The sequence below is a fragment of the Lithobates pipiens genome, unplaced genomic scaffold, assembly GCF_037356315.1.
Source record: "Lithobates pipiens isolate NorthernLeopardFrog02 unplaced genomic scaffold, aLitPip1_a1.2 Scaffold_25, whole genome shotgun sequence".
Taxonomy (NCBI): domain Eukaryota; kingdom Metazoa; phylum Chordata; class Amphibia; order Anura; family Ranidae; genus Lithobates; species Lithobates pipiens.
In genome coordinates, this window is record NW_027507787.1 from 185230386 (window position 1) to 185253612 (window position 23227).

General features: G+C 43.9%; 2 protein-coding genes across 2 annotated transcripts in view; one reads left to right on the top strand and one right to left on the bottom strand.

Annotated features, from left to right (window-relative positions):
• Positions 1–15791, bottom strand: part of TAF5 (TATA-box binding protein associated factor 5) — a 26622-nt gene extending 10831 nt beyond the window's left edge. The window contains exons 1-9 of the mRNA XM_077455275.1: positions 15339–15791; positions 14112–14352; positions 11863–12178; positions 11600–11763; positions 8198–8333; positions 7557–7677; positions 6805–6934; positions 4854–5018; positions 1980–2157 (exon numbers count right to left, since the gene is read on the bottom strand). Of these exons, the coding sequence (XP_077311401.1) occupies positions 1980–2157; positions 4854–5018; positions 6805–6934; positions 7557–7677; positions 8198–8333; positions 11600–11763; positions 11863–12178; positions 14112–14352; positions 15339–15777 (1890 nt within the window). The 5' untranslated portion in view covers positions 15778–15791. The remainder of the gene's footprint in view (positions 1–1979; positions 2158–4853; positions 5019–6804; positions 6935–7556; positions 7678–8197; positions 8334–11599; positions 11764–11862; positions 12179–14111; positions 14353–15338) is intronic.
• A 3982-nt stretch (positions 15792–19773) lies between these two features.
• The window catches only part of LOC143930728 (arsenite methyltransferase-like), a 63257-nt gene continuing 59803 nt past the window's right edge, over positions 19774–23227 (top strand). Inside the window, exon 1 of the mRNA XM_077455280.1 lies at positions 19774–19862. Within this exon, the coding sequence (XP_077311406.1) occupies positions 19807–19862 (56 nt within the window). The 5' untranslated portion in view covers positions 19774–19806. The remainder of the gene's footprint in view (positions 19863–23227) is intronic.

Here is a 23227-nt window from a genome sequence, read left to right on the forward strand (position 1 = left end):
CATGTCTCTTCCAAACTCTCTCCCAACCTACTCCCTCTAACGCTTGGTCTCCAAACTAGCCAACTCCCTCGCACCCTCCAGTCCTCTTTGCCATTTAGGGCCAGCCCCCCTCACTGCATTGTCAGTAATGAGGGATTGACTTTAATAGTTATGTTGTGATGCAGTTTGAGCGTAACACTCAGTTTTGTCATTTTAAATAAAAGATTATTTTTTTTATGATTTTATCCGATTAATCGGAAAAAAATAAATAAAAAAAAAATAAAATCGGCAGATTAATCGATTATGAAAATAGTTAGTTGCAGCCCTATAAACCATGCTCATCAGCCTTTACCGGCGTTTTTACAGCTCTAATCCTGGAGTCTCAGAACACGCTGGTCCTGGGGTTTTTTTTTTGGAGCTTAAAAACGCCTATGCCACTTACAGCTCAAAAACGTGTGTATGAGTCCACTGAACAACATGGAGAGGCGTTTAAGCTGTATAAAAAAAAAAAAAAAAAAGCTCCTAAACGCCTCTGTGTGTATATATGAGGCCTAAACATTGATTTTAACTTGTAAGCAGCAAGTGTCAGAAAAAGGTTTAGTCTTTAAGTGGTTAAACTGCCCTCATCTACAGAGATAAGTTCATCCCTTTGATCTAAAAACAAAAATGTTACTTTGGTTATAGTTATCCACCATGTTGTTACACTTGGCAGGCTGCCTTGATTTTTTTATTTTATTTTTTATTTTCAGCTGGCAGAGAACTCTGCACTTGTTAGATGGAATCAGGGAAACGTTTTAAGATCGGGAAAGGAAAAGAATCGCGATTTTGATTCTTAACCAGCAGCTCTACTGCAGTCATAAGGTGCTTCAAATTATTATGCATTTTTTTGGGCTCTTTAACCCCTTGTGTTTGTGGGGCTTCTGGCAGTTCCATGTTGATCTGTTGCCCACTCTTCAGGTACCGATATATCCCAGGAGCTGACAAAGTTCCTGTGGCTGCGTTTCTGTAGATGGCAGCAGGGAAGATGCAACGTACTGCATGTGTTCTGGGTGGAAACACATCTGTGAGATGAGACTACATTATCCCATCCCTCTGATGAAAGTCCAGATAGGAGGGCAATCTGACAGTTATAACTGCTAGTCGAGAAGCATTAGAGACACAATGATATGGGGTACCACAATAAATGTGAACACCCAAATCCTCTGCCCACTAAACAGCATAGTGTGCTAGGCCTTGCAGATAGTGTTTAAAGCCAGGAATAGAATTCCATATACAGAGAAAGCCTGTCTTACCTTGTCTACAACACTGGGCTTAGTAAGGTCATTAAGGTCCAGGTTTTGCTAGTCTGGGCATACCCTCAAAGAGGTCTTCTGGGCCTGGGAACAATAGAAACGGACCACAGCCCTAGACCCATGTGACAATGCACCTAACTTCACACATTGCACTATATGCAAAAGTAACCCCCTAATGCAGAAACCAGTGCCTGAAGTATTTCAGGCCAGCCCCACAGTGGTATCTGGATGTGGTTTCCAAGGTACACACCAAGGCTAACCGATCCAGAAAGTGTTAGTGCAAGACAACATGCAATCATATGTTGAAAGATTCAGATGAAACTTAAAACAGTTTAAAGAGAAAAAATAAAAAACACTCCAGAGAACAGTTTCTTCACCCAAGGACACTAGCAAAAAACTGGTGCCCCACAATCACTTCATTCTAATCCCTACTGTCCTACACAGATTACTTGACAAGCTGGTGCAGTTATGTTGCTGGCCGCACAAAGCCAAAATAAATATGCCCACAGCATGATGGTAGCAACATGTGATTTCAATAAAAGACAGTAATTGTCAGGCTGAAGTAACTGATCTCATACATTTTTTAACAAACTGAACATTTTCTAGATCTATAATAATTTTTCCCCCACAATGCATTGTAACCTTTAAAAAAAATAAAAAATGTACTGTATGAAGATACTAATTCCTTGGGGACTAATCAATTATTACCTTGTGTCCAGTGAAAATCCTCACACAGTTCCCATTTAATACATCCCATAATCTGACTGTTCTGTCTGTTGAGCCAGTTGCTACGTAATTAGAATTAGGATGAAAACGAGTACTTATAACATCTGCAAGATGGCCAGCAAATATACGTAAAGGCTGATAATGGTCTGTTGCCCATAAACTGTAAGACATGGAAAGAAATAAAATTAGCAGGTGTGCATGGAAATTTGGCACAGATAATATTAAATACAAAGCCTGTGTCTTTCCTAAAAGTGAACTTTTAAAAAGATCTACCCTGCACGTCAAACCCACCTTGACCCAATGGTAAATCCCTCACAGATACACTTACATAAAACTAAATTCGCAGCACACTACACTGTTTACGTTCTGTGGGTCATATATATATATATATATATATATATATATATATATATATATATATATATATATATATATATATATATATATATATATATATATATATATATACACACACACACACACATACATACATATACACACACACACACACACACATATACACACACCTTCCACTGACTGCACCTGTGCTTTAGTTCCTCAGACTTCCATAGAAATCTAAAGTGCAACTGTGTAGACACAAAACATACTTTTAGGGCAAGATGTAAACATTGCAGGGAGCTGGAAGAAATGACTGCAATATCAAGGCATGGATACATAAAAATTAGAAAATCATAAAAAACATGATCAGCGAGACTCTAGACAGGATGGGTTTTCCCCAGAGAAAAGAGCTTTGTTTGAACTGTCCCCACAGGCGGGAGATGGGAAAATTAGCATGCAAACTCTGTGTACAGAGCAGAAGCCTGGGCAATGGTTTAACATGGCCTCAGAGACGACCTGGCTCACTTGCCGAATTCATATGTTTAGTGTGAAGACAGATCGTATGTTTACCTGGATTAGAGGGGGAACAGAACATTTACTCTAACGGATTGTTTTCCGGTTTGTAAAACTAAAAAAAAAAAATCTTAACCCAAAAAAGGACAATAAGCCCTTTATCCAGAGGCAAAAATAGATCATTGTATACCCTCATTGTTCCAATAATGAAACTATATGTCCCAGAGAAATCCAGTGTTGACTTAGCTGTTCAAAACAATGGTGTAGCCACTCAATCGTTAATCAGGCACCAAATAAAACCCAGTTACAAGTTTAAAGGAGGGGCCAATTCAAATTATGGTTCTCCACTCCTATAAAACAGACATTGTTTATCACAAACACACGCACTTGCTGATACACTTCGCAGACAATTAAGGCTGCTGCCCGTTGACCACTCCCCATATCTCTGAACTGTTGCTGTTGGAACCATTTATGCACCATAATACTATGAACATTTTCCCTTTTGAAGCAATGGTGAGATAAAGACTAAGGCCTCTTGCAAACCACAACTTGAAAAAGCTCAGTACAATTTTACAGTTAAAATACAGCCCATTAATTGTAATGTGCCTATGCACATGTAAACAAGCTTTTACATACCTGTGTGCATAGGCACATTACAATTAATGGGCTGTATTTTAGGTCACAAAAAAAAAAAATTGTACTGAGCTTTTTCAAGCTGCAGTGTACAAGAAGCCTAAATATCTCATCTAACCTCTTTGCTACCATAATTATAGGAATTGTATTGTACTGCTAGTGTTCTTATATTAATATTTACTGTGTGCAGGGCAATTTATCTGTTCACATTTTCCCACATATTCCATTTGGTATGTTAAAATTGCGTTATTCAAAATCGGGTATAGGATCTGTATTGCAGCTAACTTGCCATTGTTGGTGGCCCAGATTAATTATTTAGTAGTGTCTTTGCTCTTTAACCAATTGCCGCCCGCCATCAAATGACGGAGTGACGGTGCAGCTCTCGTTCTTGCGCGTTTAGGGTTTTTATTTCAATCACCTCAATACAGGGCACTTACACCCCCTTCCTGCCCAAGCCATTTTTCAGCTTTTAGCACTGTCACAATTTGAACAACAATTGTGCAGGCATGCTACACACAAACAGCTTTCTATTGGTGGCAATTACTCCCGGGTTTATTTTTTCCTAAAAATAGAAACCATTTGAAAAAAGTTTGTCAGAAAATTTTGTAAACAAGTCAATTTTGTCCACTGATTGGCACAGATAGGGGGCGCTGATGAGATGGCACAGATAGGCAGCAGAGATGATCATTGATAGCCAGCACTGACTGGCATCACTAATGGGCAGAGATTGCTGGTAGTGGTGGGCAATTGTAATCAAGGCACACCTACCTGTCCCCTGTGAGGAGATGCCGCTGATTGGCTCTCTTCTCATCACCTCCTCAGTGTGAGGCAAGGAGTGCCGATTACTGGCATCTCCATGTTTACATGTGACTGGCTGTGTGAAGTTATAAATCACCAGTAATTCCAGTTTGTATGTAAATAGATAACTATACTTGTATTTTAATAAATTATATTGAATTGTGATATATTTATATATTGGCAAGAAATCAACGTAGGATTAACTAAGGAAACTGTTGCGGTACACTTTTGAGTGTCTGAACAAAATTCATATTAAGTTATTTATTAATTGGCGTAATCGGCTGGAGGCACTGTCTATCAACTACCGGTATATCTAATTCAGGCACCAACCTTTTATTATTTACAATTTGCCAAGCCCTTCCTTTTTAATCATATAGTTATCCCAATTCGATTTTTATACCACACTCACGATGCCAAGTACACAGATGTGTGGGGGGCAAAAAGGATACATGCCCTCTGTCTGAAAGTACATTTATCCTTGCACTGAATGCCAGCTATGATGCACAAACAATGGAAAACAAGGCAGTATTGATATGAGAAACACATTAAATGATACAAATGTTAATAGTTTACCGAGCAATTCTGTCATGGCCTCCAGACACAAAGTAATATCCATATGGAGAAAACTGAGCATCCCACACTGGATAGTTATGTCCTTTGTATGCCACTAAGCAGGTGAATGTCTGAAGACTCCATAAACGGACAGTGCCATCTTCTGAGCTTGATAATAAATAATTCCTAAAGCAGACATTAACATGATCAAAATTCAATAAAACCAATGACAACATTATACTGTAGATTTGAATAAAGATGCATTAATCCTATCAAAATATACACTATGGCAAAAGTATTGGGATGCCTGCCTTTACATGTACTTAAACTGCGTCTTAGTCCTTAGAGTTAAATATTGAGTTGGCCCACTCTTTGCAGCTATAACCATGTAAACTCTTCTGGGAAGGCTGTCCACAAGGTTTAGAAATGTGTCTATGGGAATGTTTGACCTTTCTTCCAGAAGCGCATTTGTGAGGTCAGCAACTGATGTGGATGAGGCCTGGCTCGCAGTCTCCACTCCAATTCATCCCAAAGGTGTTCTATCGGGTTAAGGTCCGACACTGTGCAGGCCAATCAAGTTCCTCCACCCCAAACTCACTCATCCATGTCTTTATGGACCTTGCTTTGTGCACTGGTCCAAATCATTTGGTGGAGGGGGGAATTATGGTGTGGGGTTGCTTTCCATGTGTTGGGCTTGGCCCCTTAGTTCCAATAAAGGGAACTCTTGGGCCCGATTCACACCTATGCATTTTTTGTGCTTTTTGCATTTTGCAAATTTGCACTACACAACGTGTTCCATAGGAAACAATGTTCAATGGATTGTAGTGAAAATCTGCAAAATGCAGTAGACATGCCTAGGTGTGAATCAAGCCTTAAAAAGGGATTGTAAAGTGATATGAAAAAAAAAAAAAATAAAAAAAAAAAAAAAAAACCACAAACATGTTATACTTACCTCCACTGTGCAGCTCGTTTTGCACAGAGTGGCCCCGAACCTGCTCTTCTGGGGTCCCTCGGCGGCTGTCTCGGCTTCCTCCCGCAGGTGCTTCTCACGTTCATGCGAGCTCCCTCGCATGGTGAGAAGCATCTGCGGGCGCGCTCCCGTGATATAGCCGATCGCTGTGTTACATGGCCCCGCCCCCTGGCGCTCCGTGTCAGTGGATGTGATTGACAGGAGCGCGAGCCAATGGCTGCTCTGCTTTCCATCCATCCACTCCTGCCAATCAGCGGCCAGGCTGAACGGTGGAAAGGACGTCGGAGGACGAGCGCGGGATTTTCGAGGGGTGAGGTAAGTAAAGGGGGGGGGGGGGCTGGGGGCGCAGGCAGTGTCAGATGTTTTTTCACCTTAATGCATAGAATGCATTAAGGTGAAAAAACATTTACCTTTACGACCCCTTTAAGGCGTCAGCATACTAAGACATTTTGGACAATTTCATGCTCCCAACTTTGTGGAAACAGTTTGGGGATGGCCTCTTCCTGCACAATGCAAGGTCCATAAAGACATGGACGAGCAAGTTTGAGGTAGAGCAACTTGATTTGACCTCAACCCGATAGAACACCTTTGGGATGAATTGGAGCGGAGACTGCTAGCCAGGCCTTCATCCACAGTGCCTGACCTCACAGAGGAAGGCATTGACATACTAAAGACATGTTAGGCATATTGATGCTCCCAATTTTGTGGGAACAGTTTGGGGATGACCCCTTCCTGTTCCAACATGAATGTGCACCATTGGCTCCCGCTGCTGTCAATGTCAGTGAGCAAATGAGGAGAGGAGGCAGGGCAGAGCCAAAGCTCAATGTCTGAATGGACACAGCAGCAGCTAAGCTCAGGTGTTCCAAAGCAAGCTGCTTATTGTGGGGGCACTCAGCAGGAGGAAGGGGCTGGCAAGGGACCTGAGAAGGATCTGGGCTGCTCAATGCAAGACCACTGCACAGAGCAGGTAAGAAAAAAAGAAAAAACAAACACATTTCCCACCTGTCTGGACTGAAGCTAGTTGCATAGACAGGTCCGCAGTGACCATATAAAACCTTTATCTCACTTGATGTCTTTTCATCCATAATTCTTTCCAGAACATCATCTGATTCTTTGTCTATCAAGCTGAGATCTAATGAAGAGATAGGTCTATTAGTAATCAGTTTAAAAATCTTTAACATTGAATACATTGCAAAGCATTCCCCCACACTACGGGCTAGATACAGAGAAATCAGTAAAAGCCTACCTCTTCCTGTCTCACTTTGACAAACTTACTAAAGGACGGGTCACTCAAAGGAGAACTGCTCTGACAATATGGGAACACACTACAGATTCAATTGCTAGCTACAAAATTAATTTCCAATATTTTTTTTTTTTTTTTATAAAAAACACACGGTATTCCTGACCATAATAACGGCCACTATTCATTTAGCAGTGGAGAGAAGGAGCTACATGCACCTCCCAGATGTGTCTGATGCTAAAGTATACTAGTGGTGGCTTCAACACTGCAAGAACAGGAATACTTAATTCAATTAAGGCACCAATGGTAAGTATTATACATTTTTACCTATACTTTGCTGACATTTCAGGAGCAGCATGGCATATAATGTGTGAGTGCGAGAAAACCTGAAGCTCATTTGTAATAAAGACTTTTGAACCACTGACAGGAAAAGCTAAGGCACGTTTGTATTAAAATTAGTATGCTCGCAAACATTTAATCTATTTTCAAAACCCCCAAAAAAGTCAATAGTTACCAGCTGTGCTTTTGACACCTCTAAGTCTTTTCGGCGTTAGACTCCACACACGCACAGTAGAATCTGCAAACCCTCCTGCGATCATGCTGGAATCATCCGTAACATCCACTGCGGTCAAACCCTGCACACAAAGATTTACATCAGAAAGTTAATTACTTTAGAAAGATAATGCAAAATTAGGCTAAAAATCACACAGACGTTTGGTCAGTGATAAAAACCAAGCAGTTGTCTTTAAATCAACCTCAAACTGCCCACTTACAATGTGACTTAAGGGCCGCTTGGTTCTGTTCACATTGGGGTAGACACGATGCTTCACAGTGCAAAAATTTTGACTCGGCAGTTAGGTTTAGCACATGTTGCTTGACAACCTCACCCATTGAAGTGACTGCACTGCAACCACATGCCAAATACAGTATTTCAAAGTGGAAAGAGAATGAGCAAAAAACAGGCTTTCAGGAGGCAGCAGTAATGCCAGTAAACAAACTATAAATAGCCTCTGAAAAAGCTATCCACCATGTATCAATTCTTGGAGGGGCAGTAGAGACTACCTTCCATGTGAAAGAGGCCTAAGGGTATAGATGCAAAAAGATTAAAAATTTACCCAGAACATAACAGCTAGGGGAAGATTCAATTTACCATACCTGGTAAGCATTAAGGAATGAGTAGAAACAGATTGAAGGCAGTAAATCAGGACCAAGGCGAACCCGTTTGGCAGCTTCCTTCATAATCATGATTTTATCAAGTTTGTCAGAATCCTTTAGCTCTGGAAGAGGAATCCTAAAAGGAAAGAAAAAAAAAAAAAAACAGCTATTAAACATGACCCTTCGCTACATCAGAGTCCTGAAGTTAACATTACTCTTGGTCAGTAAAAAAGTGGGACAGAAATTAGAAGAAGATCTATGTATTCGATAAAGCCTAACAAGAAAAACAAAAAAACAAAAAAAACCCACACCATCAGTGCTAGGGACACTACTATTCATTGAGAGGTGTTCTCCCCTCCAATACAACTTAAAGTGGAGTTCTATTCTTATGTTTATTAAAAGTCAGCAGCTACAAAAAGTAGGTTGCTGACTTGACACTTACCTCAGTGTCTCTCAACTCCAGTCCTCAAAGTGCCCCAACAGGTCATGTTTTCAGGATTTCCATTATTTTGCACAGGTGATTTCATCAGTTTCACTGCCTTAGTAATTACCACAGACATTTCATCTGAGGGAAATCTTGATAACATGACCTGTTGGGGCGCCTTGAGGACTGGAGTTGAGAAACACTGACTTACCTGTTCCACGGTCCAGCGAAACGGAGCGCCGCTCCTCTCCCTCTTTGCCTCCATTGCCAATCTGGGCACCTGGCTGTGACACCTTTCGGCTTCACAGCCGGGCACACAGTGTATGTGTGAGTTGCACTGCGCTCCTGGAGAGGACAGGCGATCTTCTGGGACCTGTCACATGTCTAAGGAGATTGCCTAGAGGGAGGGGCCGCCTAAGGCAAAAGGAGGCTTCGCCTCGGCTGTCCCTGGGCGGAAGGAGAAAGTGGGACAGGAAGTCCCCCTCCTAACGAAGCCACCGCTCCCCCACCCCCCAAAAAAATTACATGCCAAATGTGGCATATAAGGGGGCGAGGAGTGCTTAAAGCGGAAGTTTCATTTTTGTGTGGAACTCCGCTTTAACCCCTCTTTCCCCCAGCAACCTTTCAGTGCGAATGGGGTTAGTAGAATAATCGGCTGTGGTAGGCACTCATGAGGAATGCCCAACTATGTCCAACCCCCAGCTGCTTTGTTGACAAAAAATATAAAAATTGTACTACAGCTTCCATGAATGAAAACAGGATCTACAAATGGGAGGACAGGCGGATGATTGATAGGTCCACCCTCCAATCAATAGATCATGTATTATTCATTAGAAGCTGTAACAACAGCTTCATGGAATGGAGCAGCTGAGCCAAAAGGGCAGACAGTCAGGCACGTTTGAGGGCCAGTCGCAGCCTTAGTTCTACTAACAGCTGCCATATCAAAAGGTTACCATGGAAGGGTATCAGAGGGGGAAGATTTTGGTGAATGGAGTACAGTAGCAAAAGGTAGGTAAATTTAGGCTTTAATTCCATTAAACAGAAAGAAACGGTACACTGTTTGAAAGAGGGGTAAAGAATCCCCTGACCCACACTTGTATGGTGTGGTTGTGCCTTTAGTAATGAGCAAAAAAAAGGAGTTAAGATAGTGAAACCGCACTACCAAAACCACCATGAAACGGTTTGATTCAGTTAATTTAGCTGAAATCTGTCTCAATGTCAATGACAAACTTCCTGTACAAGAAGACACCTTTATACTTTAGAAAACATAAAACCATGTACAAAAACATTCTTAAAAAAAACAATCCAGATTATCAACCCACATGCTGGAATTCCAGCATGTGGGCTGATAATCCGGATTGTCTTTTTAACAATGTTTTTGTTCATGTTATGTTTTCTAAAGTATACAGAAAAAAAAAAAAAAAAAAAAATGAACTGAATCAAACTGCTTGGTTAATAAAGCTTTCACTATCTTAACGCCTCTTTTTGTTTAATAAATCCACACGTTTTCTCAAAACAACTAGTGCGTATGCATTCTGCTATGAGGTGGAAAGGACATTACTGTATGCCTTAAAACGGAGGTCCGCCCACCGCTGCAAAAATTAAAAGCCAGCAGCTGCTGACTTTATAGGATACTTACCTGTCCTGGAGTCCAGTGATGTTGGCACCGCAGCTGTCGGGCGCATGCCGCCTCCATTGCGAGTAAGGGAACCCAGCAGTGAAGCCTTACTGCTTAACGCCGGGAAACCTATTACGCATGCTGAGGCTCCACTCTCCTCTTCTACTGGCTCGGCGGCCGGGGAAGGAGGAGGGAGCCTGGGCAGTGATGTCAATACCAGCAGCTGAGACGTGGCACCGGAGGGAGGAGTACAACAAGCACAAGTTCCACTTTTGGATGTTACTCCACTTTAATTATTGCTTAAAGAGGAAGTAAACTGATCTATTTTTTTTTCTTCCCTGCAAAGTAAAGTCATAATGTGCTAGTATGCATCACTTACTAGCACATTGTGTTTGACTTACCTGCAAACGAAGCCTGTGTCGTCCCCACTGGAGGCTGCATCCCTCTTGGTCCATCTTCCTTTTGGGGCCGCGGACTCCAGCTGTGACTGTCCCGAGCCTCATGCGCGTGGGAGCTGCGGGTCACAAAGTCTTTCCTATAGCTACTGTAAATATCTCCTAAATGTGTGCCTAGGCTTACCAATAGGTACACAGTATACAGGAATATTTACTTACTCTTTAATGTCATCCACCTGACTATGCTGTCTTAAGACTGTGTACAATCCTACAAACAGCTAAATACACAGATAGAATATGTATAAGGAAGGAGCTTAAAGAGGAAGTAAACCCTGATGGGCTTACTTCCTCTTTCATTCCCTGCAAAGGCAAAGCATAATGGACTACTATGCATCGCATAGTAGTCCATTATGTGTCACTTACCTGACACAGGAGCCAGCGATGTCACCGCTGTCCCCTGTAGTCCGGCGCATCCATCTTCTCTGTGGGGTCTCTTAGCACCGCCGCTGTCATTCGGCGAAGCCACGATGACGTCACTCCCGCGCACGGGAGCGGAGACGCGCGGCATCTTCGTCAGCGACGATGCCACGCTCAGTGCGCATGCGCCGTAGACAGCGGTGCACGTCTTCTGTCAAATATCTCCTAAACCGTATAGGTTTGGGAAATATTTCTTGGACCTACAGGTAAGCCTTAATCTAGGCTTACCTGTAGGTCAAAGTGGTTTGTAAGGGTTTACAACCACTTTAAGCTGCTAGCCCGCAGTTCAGTTTTAACTTATATTGCTGACAGCAACTCAATTGTATGCTTTTGCTGAATTTCCTGGACATGGAGCTAACCAGTGGGCATCAATAGAACGGAATCAAAAAGTGGGTGAGGGGGATGGGAAGCTTACTTCCTCAGTGAAATTCTTATATTCTTTCAGTCATTTGGAAGCTGCTCAAACAGTTCCTTATAGTTTAACATACCTATTCTGAGGCGGTGCATGAGGGTCCTGTTTCTTGCTTTTTGAGCCTATGCTGTCCTTTTTTGGCTTCTTTTTCTTTGGCTTTCCTTCTTCATTTTCCCCTTCTTCATCTTCATCATCTAAAGGGACTTCAATCTCTGGTTCTTTCAGAAGGCCAAAGAACACCTACAAAATGGAGTAAACATTTAGAACAGTAACATACCAGGACACATCTACCACTAAGAGGCTTGTTCATCTCATATATTATCTGCTTAAAGTACACACCTTGACTTTGTTCGCTTCACGCTTGGCTTCCCCAGACAAGCTGCCCACCATAGCATCGATCTGTTGTTTGCTACGTGGCATGCCATCAAATATATCAATGTATAAGTGTTCCTGTACTATGCTCCATATCTGATTGTTCTGCCTCTCCTGTAGATGGCGCTTAAGCAGCTGATAGGAGTCCCGGGATATTCTTAGAACAAACTTGCTTGTTCGAAAGTCTAACATGGTCTCATTGCCTTTCATGTGCTCTTTCTTGGTAAGGCTGGCTAAAATGCGGAGATCATCTTCATAGTAACATTCCTGGTCTCCATGGAATCTAAAAGAATTTTTAACAGGTTAGCTACATATATAATTATATGCATACATTCTAAATTGATGGAATCAAATTGAAAGGATTTTTTTCCCCTCAATATATTTCACAGTAATACAATTGCTATGTTTAACCACTTGCCTGCAGGGAACTTACACCCCCTTCCTGCCTAGGCCATTTTTCAGCGCTGTCTCACTTTGAATGACAATCATGTAGTCATGCTACACTAACCAGATGAATTTTTTTATCATTTTCTTCACACAAATAGAGCTTTCTTTTGGTGTTTTTTGTTTTTTTTACAAAAAAAAGTGATTAAAGTGGAAAGAAAATGTTTTACTTTTTTTCAGTACATTTTGCATTTAAGTAATTTTTCTCCTTCACTGATGAGGCGGAACTGATGGGAACTCAGACTGAACTGGTGGGCATTGATGAGGCAGCACTAATATGCCACACTTATGGGCACTGATAGGTGACACGGGTGGGCATTGATGGACAGCAGTGATGGGCAGCACTGATAGCAAACAGACTGGCATCACTGATGGGCACTGGTGTCGCTATTGTAATCAGGGCACTGATGATCGGTGCCCTGATTACATGTTGATGTGTCCTGTGAGGAGATGCCGCTGATTGGCTCTCCTCGCCACACACTGTCAGTGTGAGACGAGGAGCGCCGATTACCGGCATGTCCGTGTTTACATGTGACCAGCTGCGATTGGACACAGGCAATCACATGGTTAAAGAGCCACGGACGCGGCCCTTTACAGAAATTGGGGTTGCGCCATGTCCTAGCAACATGACGCAGGCACGTGAGAGTGGCTGTTCCGGGAAGCCGTCATGATGGCATCCCAGAACAAGAGCCGCACTGCTGTCATTTGACGGTCGGCGGGCAGCAACTAGTTAAGCACATCATTCTCTGCAATGTTTTGTACATGAGCACCATTCATTATGAATAGCACACCAACACCTTCCCAACACACCTGCATCCCACTGCCAAAAATGCTGAATGCACTGTTTTTGGGTCCATTGTGGTGCACTGGGTGAACCATTTAAATAAATGGGCTACCCCAATGCAAAACAAGAGCAAACTGGCCAGGAATGGGCCTTAAAAGAATAATTATATTTGTACTTATGTAGTGAAAGCAACCCTGCCATAGCACAACAAAGCAAACCATATATGCATCTATAAGCCTTAAAGTGGTTCTAAAGGTAGAAGTTTTTTTTACCTTTATTATTCTCCTCAGTCCCACATATACCTACCTGAGCACAATCTCGATCCAGCGCTGTACCCAAAAACAGGTCCCGGGACCCCAGACTGCACTGTACAAAACCATTGCACAATGCAGAAAGGGTATAACATGTGTTTTTTTCTCCTTTTATAATCAAACACAATTAGTGCACCCAAGACAATCCACCATTTGGAAATAAATACCCCCACATCAAGAAAATATGTACATTTACACATTAGAACCTGCAGAGCATTCCTACTGAGCTTAGTGGACCTCAGGTGCAATGCAAAGGCTCATGCAGACTCTCCTCTCCTTATGGAGCTGAAAAAAGTATCAATAAATTACAAGGGCAAGGACATCACCATGCATGAGCTCTATTGCCACAGTGGCAGGTGGGACTTACAGTCTAATTCACAGATCCTGTGAATGGGTGACATGTTGGGTGGGTTGAGTGGACTGGGGAACATGACCATGTTTCAATGTAAACACAAAAACATGGGTGCTGGACTTTGCTTTTCATATCTGAACTGGAGTTCTCTTACTAAACAAACTTATAGTAGAGCTCAATTGCAATTTCATCATAAAATTAACACTATTATACTTCAAATAATCCAAAACTAATATTGCAAATTCTGTTCATAGGAAGATAAATCCAACCCCTCAATTCTCTGCACCTCAGGAAACCCACTGACACCCCTTGGAACATTCCTCACTTTTCAAAGAAAGATTTGGCTTTATTTTCGTGCTGATTGTAGACCAGCTCCAGGTACATGTGCACAAAGAGAGGGTAGAATAACTGAGATAATTCTGCACGATGACAGTCCAGTACAGACTCAATGAATCGTTTTAGGCCACTGTAATAGTCCTCATACAGAGCTGGATCTCCTTGCTGGGTATAAGCAGACAGAACAGCACTGACATCTGGCTGGTCCTGTGGGCCACTATTCAAAGCACCTGAAAAGAAAACAAACTATTAATTGCAAAAAAAAAAAAAAAAATACAGACCAGTACTAATATGAATATTGCTGAATTTATCTAAAAGCTTCCCTTTTCAAGTCATGCAAATCAGTTAAAGTATCTGCTTATAATATGGACAAAATCTAAATGTATGCCTACTTAGGAGTACAAATTTAAGCAGGATTTACGCCTCATTCATACCGACAAATATTACTTTTTACCGCACGGGCCACCATAAAGTAGCCCGCACGGGCCACCATAAAGTAGCCCGCACGGGCCAGCTTTCTACCTGTACCCTCCAATACTCTATTCTCAGAGGTGACCACGGATCAGTCTCTAATTTCCGGTGCGGCGTGTGCACGGACGGAGAAAGCCCCATTGAAAGCAATAGAAGGCTGACAATTGTGTCAAGGAGTCTGTTGCCTGCACGGGCCACCATAGAGTTGCCCGTACGGCGCACGGCCCACCATAGAGTTGCCCGTACGGCGCACGGCCCACCATAGAGTTGCCCGTACGGCGCACGGCCCACCATAGAGTTGCCCGTACGGCGCACGGCCCACCATAGAGTTGCCCGTACGGCGCACGGCCCACCATAGAGTTGCCCGTACGGCGCACGGCCCACCATAGAGTTGCCCGTACGGCGCACGGCCCACCATAGAGTTGCCCGTACGGCGCACGGCCCACCATAGAGTTGCCCGTACGGCGCACGGCCAACATAGAGTTGCCCGTACGGCGCACGGCCAACATAGAGTTGCCCGTACGGCGCACGGCCACCATAGAGTTGCCCGTACGGCGCACGGCCAACATAGAGTTGCCCGTACGGCGCACGGCCACCATAGAGTTGCCCGTACAGCGCACCAGTGTATGACCAGCTCTCTACCCTCTAATGCTCGTTATTCCCTGAGGTGATCACAGATCGGTCTCTAATTCCCGGTGCGGTGTGTGCACGGACATCAGTTTCCCCCCCCCCGAGTCCCCCTCACCTTTCCCGGCGGAATGTACGGTGGTCGCGGCTCCTCCGGCGGTGGTGGAGGAGATGGCGGCGCTCCCCGCGGTGACTCTGCTCAGCAGACTGTGCTCGGCGCTCTCGGGTTCTCCGGAGGTCGGCTGTCCGCTGGGGCTGAGCGCCGGACTCCCCTCGGGCTCCAGGCCGCACTCCCGGCGGAGGATGTCGACGGACTCCCGCAGGTTACTTTTCTTGAGGAATTGCAGGACGGCCAGCAGCGTCTGCCGGTCCGGAGGCTCCGGGGTGGTGAGCGGAGGAGCCAGCGGCGAGCTGGCGGCCTTCGGGGAGGCGCCATGGCCGTTTCCCAAAGCTGGCTCCTCGGTAACTGGCACCGACAGGCTCTCGCTCTTCACCTCCTCCAGGAGCTCGGGCTCCGTCTTCACCGAGGTACTCGCCTCGTCTGGCACCGCCGCCATCTTGGAGCGGGAGTTTATTCTTTACGACTTCGCGTTTTACGGCGGGATAGGCGGGGCCCTGGGGGCTTCCGGGAGCATTAGAACGACAGTCCTGGCAGCGCCATTTACGGCGATCCTATAATTATTCTTATCTACCGTACCAATCGTTATTTTCAGAATAAATCAGTCATGGCTGAAAAATGATTGGTATAGAACAGCCCATGTTTTATCACTTCACCATCTCGGCCTGCGTCCTGTAGTGGACCAGCTGCCTTATTTCCCACAGAATTGCACTTTGGAGGGGCCACTTACATGGCTCCCAGCTGTCCCTGACTTGGAGCAATGTCCCTCTTTCCTCCTCATGTGTCCCTCATTTTGGTCTGATCTATACAGTTGTATATAAAATGCACTTTTTATCTTTCAAAAAGTGTTTCCCAGTGCTAAACCTTTCATCTAAATTCGAAATTGCTGCATTTGTATATTTTAAAAGCCAATAAAAGGAATAGTAGAGGTAAAAAAAAAATCCCTTGTGGATTTGACTTTTTTTGGGGTTAATTCTCCTTTAAGGGGGTGTGGCAGAGGCGTTTCCCATGCCTACTTACATTTGCTGGTAGGTGTCCCTCATTCACATCTCAAAATATTGGGAGGTATGCACTTAGGCCACTGCAAACATTGTTAGTAGATGCATTTTTGTCTCATGACAAACTGTGCAAAAAAGGTACCAAAATCTGCTTTACCAAAACCCACTAAATCCCTTGAAATCAGGGACATTGTTCAGACCAGAGTGTGACTCAGAACAAGGCCTGGCAGGAGGGAGAGGGAGAGGAGGTCTATGTGTGCTGCATTAATATTCTCTTTGGAATGCCCAAAGATGTCCTAGGTCTGTTGTCCTACAGTGTATACCAGTGGTCTCCAAACTGTGGCCCTTTGCTTGCCTTTATCCTGACCTTGGGATATTACTCCTCCCACTGATTTGAGACCCTTTTCTGCCAACTGACACCAACAATGAAGTGCAATATCTCCCACTGACACCAATAATAGGGGAACTGTTCCTCCCAATGATAGGGCACTGCTCCTCCCCCTAATACCAAATATGGCGATGTTTACTCCTACTGATGCCAGGAAAATTTCCGCTACCACTGGCCACAGTCCGCCCCCCTAAAGTCTGAAGGACAGTAAACTGGCCCTTTTTTTAAAATAAAGTTTGGACACTCTGGTGTATAATAAAACAAAAAAAAAAATTACTGTGCGCTGCTAAGGTGTTTGGGTTTGGCTTGAAGAAAAAGTGGCAACCCTATGCAGGAGCCACTGTGGCGTGTTTGTTACAAGTCTGGCAGCCTGTTCAAGTCAATAGCCTGAGCTATGCTGTAGTGAGGTGATCTACCTTCCCCCCAGCCTCTGCCGCTTTCCTGTTAGATGCAGCCTGCAGAGCGGCGGGCGGGAGCTGGATAGATGGTAAGGGGTGGGAGCTGCTCAGTGACTGGTTGCTAGGCGGTCCTAGCAACCAATCACAAGCTTGCTCTTATGAGTGCCAACAGGTCCCACCTTCCACCCGACACTATGGGGGGGCTTGATGTGAAGGGGATCAGATGACACTGTTTTGAGGGGTAGAGGACACTATTGTGTTAGGAAGGGGGCAGAGGCCACATCATTAGGGGGTATAGGACATTACAGTGGGGGAGGGGTGATGTGAAGGGGCAGAGAACACTACAGGGTGGGGGGCAGAGAACACTTCATTGGAGGGGGTTAGAGAACACTAGTGTGGGGGGAGGGGTCAGAGAACACTACAGTGTGAGGGGGGTGATGTGAAGGGGGCAGAGGACACATAATTAGGGTGGTACAGAACACTACTGTGGGGGGAGAGGACACTGCTACAGGGGGGGGCACTATTCCTCCCACTGATACCAACAATGGGGCACTATTCCTCCCACTAATACCAACAATGGGGCACTATTCCTCCCACTGATATCAACAATGGAGCACTATTCCTCCCACTGATAACAACAATGGAGCACTATTCCTCCCACTGATAACAACAATATGGCACTGTTCTCCTCATTAAAACCGATGATGCAGTATTGCTTATGCCCATGGGTGAAATCGAATTTTATACTCCCACCAGCCTCAGTCCAGCCCCCCTAAAGCCTGAAGGACAGAAAACAGGCCAATCCAAGGGTTGAGATACACTGCCTATTAAGCTCAGCTACCACTGCTGTCCAAAAAAGGTTCGGTGGATGGGGCATGTCCACACCATGTATAGGCAGGATCCTAAGGCGGAATGGTAATTTGTACAACATGGATCAGTTGAATGGGAAATAGCGGCTAGCGGAGTGAAATAGTCTTTATTGAGGAACTTTAAAGCGGTAGTAAACCCACTAATTTTTTATTTTTTTTTTACCACCTGCAAAGCAAAAGGCATAATGAGCTAGTATGCACCGCATACTAGCTCATTATGAAATACTTACCTTAGAACGAGGCCCCGACATCTGGCCCGATCCACGCCGAGGGAGCTGACATGCTCCCTCTGCGTTTCTTCCGAGTATCGCTGCTCCGGCGCTGTGAGTGGCCGGAGCCGCGATATCGTCACTCCCGCGCATGCGCGCGGGAGATTTCATCCCGGCCGGGCCGGCCACTGCCGGACTTTTAGCCGAGAATCCCCTTGTGCGCATGCGCCGCTGCAGTCAGCAGCGCATACCGAGGGGAATATCTCCTAAACCGTACAGGTTTAGGAGATATTTTTTTTACCTACAGGTAAGCCTTATTATAGGCTTTCCTGTAGGTAAAAGTTAAAAAAATGAGTATACAACCACTTTAACTGCAGAAACCTGTCTCTAGCAGAGATCATATTCATAATAAAATGGCTGGTGAGGGACTCCCATTCTAAATCTAACAAGTCAGCATTCCATTTCTGGTAACTGTGATTAGATGTAGTGGCATGAGCTAGGAAGAGTCTAAGCCCTTGTACACATGGTCGGACATTCCGACAACAACAAAATCCGTCGCATTTTGTCTGACGGATTTTGTCCGAAACTTGTGTTGCATACACGCGGTCGGACAAAGTTGTCGGAAAATCCAATCGTTCAGAACGTGATGACGTTATTTAGTTCCGACGGGACTACGTTCAGGCTAGTATCCAATAGCTTTGGTCTTGTAATTTGATCTGAGCATGCGTGGCACTTTGTCCGATCGGAATTCTCTACAAACAATCGGACAAAGTCCGATCGGATCATGTTGTCGGAAAATTTTATAGCCCAACTCTAAAAAACGTTGTCAGTCGGATATTCCGACGGAAACAGTCCGATGGAGCCCACACACAGTCGGATTATCCGACAACGCGGTCTGATCAGACATTTTCCGTCGGAATAACCGACCGTGTGTACAAGGGCTAAGATATAAAGAGGATTGTGGTTTCCCGAACACGATCGAGGTAAGCAATCGCTCAACAGGTTCAACACAAGACTGCAAATAAATTTTTACTTTGTTTTACATTTCTTTTTTTTTCCCTTGCACATGATTGGGTGTTCCTTGCAAAGTGAATTTTCATCACATTCACTGAGCTAAGGGAGAATTTCCTTTGGAAGTGAAAATCCTCTTGCAAAATAAGCAAACATTCTGTTCGGCTTTAGTAACTCAACTCCATTGTGTGCTAATAAATGTATACAGTTACTACATACATTATAATGTTTGTATTCTGTATATATATATATATATATATATATATATATATATATATATATATATATATATATATATATTATTTCATTTGTGATAACTTTATTTATGTTTTCTTCACATTTACATGCAGACCAAGGGGTCCAGCAAATGTGACAGCTAAAGAGAATGGGAAAAACTATAATACTGCCAGGGGTGCTTGAACAGACCTCTTCTACATTACTGCTTTACAAAGAAATCATTAACCAGATTTATAAAATGTAAATATAAATACAGCAACAGTAATAACCCTCACCGAGCAAAGTTTACACATAGAAGATAGGGTTAGGGAGTTCATGCAGAGGGAGGGGGAAGGACACTATAAAGCAGCACTGCATTATGGGTAAGAAGGAAGCTGGTGCTCAAGCTGAACACATAATGGCACAGTGCTGTAGGTAAGTCTCTGCTGCTTTTTTATGCATATCATGTGATCAGTGTATTATATGATTTCAGAGGTCTGATTAAAAAAAAAAAATCACAATGCAATTTCAGAGTGATAGTGACTTTCTAAACAGTAGACTAAAGAACCAGTATGTGTATGACATGTGTATGATAGGACAGGGCTCTGATCCTGTGATACATATAAAAGGACCAGTATGTGTATGATAGGACAGGGCTCTGATCCTGTGATACATACAAAAAGGACCAGTATGTGTATGATAGGACAGGGCTCTGATCCTGTGATACATACAAAAAGGACCAGTATGTGTATGATAGGACAGGGCTCTGATCCTGTGATACATACAAAAAGGACCAGTATGTGTATGATAGGACAGGGCTCTGATCCTGTAATACATATAAAAGGACCAGTATGTGTATGATAGGACAGGGCTCTGATCCTGTGATACATATAAAAGGACCAGTATGTGTATGATAGGACAGGGCTCTGATCGTATGATACATAGAAAAGGACCAGTATGTGTATGATAGGACAGGGCTCTGATCCTGTGATATATAAAAAAAAAGGACCAGTATGTGTATGGTAGGACAGGGCTCTGATTGTGTGATACATAGAAAAGGACCAGTATGTGTATGGTAGGACAGGGCTCCGATCGTGTGATACATAGAAAAGGACCTGTATGTGTATGATAGGACAGGGCTCCGATTGTGTGATACATAGAAAAGGACCAGTATGTGTATGATAGGACAGGGCTCTGATCCTGTGATACATATAAAAAGGACCAGTATGTGTATGGTAGGACAGGACTCTGATCGTGTGATACATAGAAAAGGACCAGTATGTGTATGGTAGGACAGGACTCTGATCGTGTGATACATAGAAAAGGACCAGTATGTGTATGATAGGACAGGACTCTGATCGTGTGATACATAGAAAAGGACCAGTATGTGTATGATAGGACAGGACTCTGATCGTGTGATACATAGAAAAGGACCAGTATGTGTATGATAGGACAGGACTCTGATCGTGTGATACATAGAAAAGGACCAGTATGTGTATGATAGGACAGGACTCTGATCGTGTGATACATAGAAAAGGACCAGTATGTGTATGATAGGACAGGACTCTGATCGTGTGATACATAGAAAAGGACCAGTATGTGTATGGTAGGACAGGGCTCTGATCCTGTGATACATATAAAAAGGACCAGTATGTGTATGGTAGGACAGGGCTCTGATCCTGTGCTACATAGAAAAGGACCAGTATGTGTATAATAGGACAGGGATCTGATCGTATGATACATATAAAAGGACCAGTATGTGTATGATAGGACAGCTGCCCATGCGTTAGTGGTAAAGCGCCACTTGTTTTGGCAGCGCTTTACTGCTGTTTAAGCAGCGCTTTTCGGCTGCTAGCAGGGCGCTTTTATCAGAAGCCCTTGTCAGAAGGGCTTAAAACTGCCCATTTTGCTTACGAAGCTCTTTTCAGGCACTTCGGAAGCGCTGCCCATTCATTTTGGGCAGGGGCATTTTGGTAGCACTGTATACAGCGCTCCCTACCCGCATCAAAGATGTTGCTTGCAGGACTTTTTCTAACGTTCGGCAAGTGCATTGCCCCACTGTGAAAGCTTTCACACTTGGGCAGCATGGAAGGCAGTTTACATTTGCATTCAAGCCTGCCTCAGTGTGAAAGGGGTCTTTCTTTTTTTTTCCCTGCACAGATGGTCAATTATGCCACATCACATGGGAGCATGGCACATTAGAAAATGAGGCACATTACTTGGAAGCAGGGAAGATTACATGGGAGCAAGGCACATTATGTGGAAGCAGGGAGGGTATATTACGTGGGAGCATGACACATTACATGGGACCAGGGCACATAAAAAAAAGGGCACATTACTTGGGAGCAAGGCACATTACTTGAGAGCACGGTACATTACATCAGAGCAGGGCACATTATGTGGAAGCAAGGCACATTACATGGGGATAGGACACATTATGTGGAAGCAGGGCACTTAACATTGAAGCTGGGCACATTACTTGGAGGCAGGGCAGATCACATTGGAGCAGGGCACATTACATGGGAGCAGGGCACATTACATGGGAGCAGGGCACATTACCTGGGATCAGGGTACATTAAATGGGGCAAAGCACATTACATTTGAACAGGGCACATCATGGAGTACACTTTAGGGCACATTACATGGGGTTCACACCTCAAGGCACATTACATGGGGCACACAGCAGGGCACATTACAGTAGCAGAGGTTTTCTTCATATGCAGAGCTAGGCAGGGAAGTGGCTATGGTGGGTCCTATTCTAACACACTGTTCTCTCTGGCTCCTTCTCCCCTCCTGTAAATTCCAGGTGATGTCAAGCACCTTGGATGGACAGGAGGGAAGGAGGGGCTGACGGGTAACAGCATGCTACAGGCAACACTATCAGCCAATTCCCTGCCTAGCTCTGAATGTGTTGAAAGAGGGTATGCAATCTACTCGTCAGCTGCCTTCCCTTAGGGACCTCTTGCAGAACCTTGGTTAAGAAATCGTGCTTTGAAGGGGATGTAAAGGTTTGTTGTTTGTCATTTAAAAAAAAAAAAAAAACTTTATACTTGCCTCTTCTGTGCAAGGATTTTGCACAGAGCGGCCCCAATCATCCTCTTCTGGGGTCCCTCCACAGTGCTTCTGGCTCCTCCTTTTCTTGAGTTCCCCGACAGAGAGCCGTTTTCTATGGGGGCACTCGTACGGGTGCGCCCTAGAGTCCTGCTGCTGCATCTAATGACACAGACAGCAGGACTCAACTCCGTCCCCTGGCTCCCGTGTCGCTGTATTTGATTGACAGCATCGGGAAACATTGGCTATCAATCTATTCAATGAGGACCTGAGACAGCAGGTGGAGCTGCACCCGTCGCTGGAACGATCGGGTTTAGGTAAGTAAAAGGGGGGCTCTCGGGGGCTGCTGCATTGCAGAAGGTTTCTCACTCTAATGAATAGAATGTATTAAGGTGAACAACCTTGAAGGTTTACAATCCTTTTAAATGCTATAATAGATCAAGTATTTGAGATAAACCCATACACATCAGGAAGTACTAAATATATTTATTGTGATAAAGGAATACATAATATAATAAATTGACAAACATTGATCTAGTGCCGTTACATGCTTTTACATTCAGGCCCTGAATAGTAATAAATGTTATGATAAATCAAAAACCGTGTTTTACATCAATAAGATATCTAATTCATAACACATTTTCTTGAGTTTAGTTTTAAATGAAAAATATAATGTTGCCAGTGTGGGATATTTATTGTTGGAAAAAGTTCTGGCATATGCTGTCTTCAAATAAGGGGTATTAAATTAA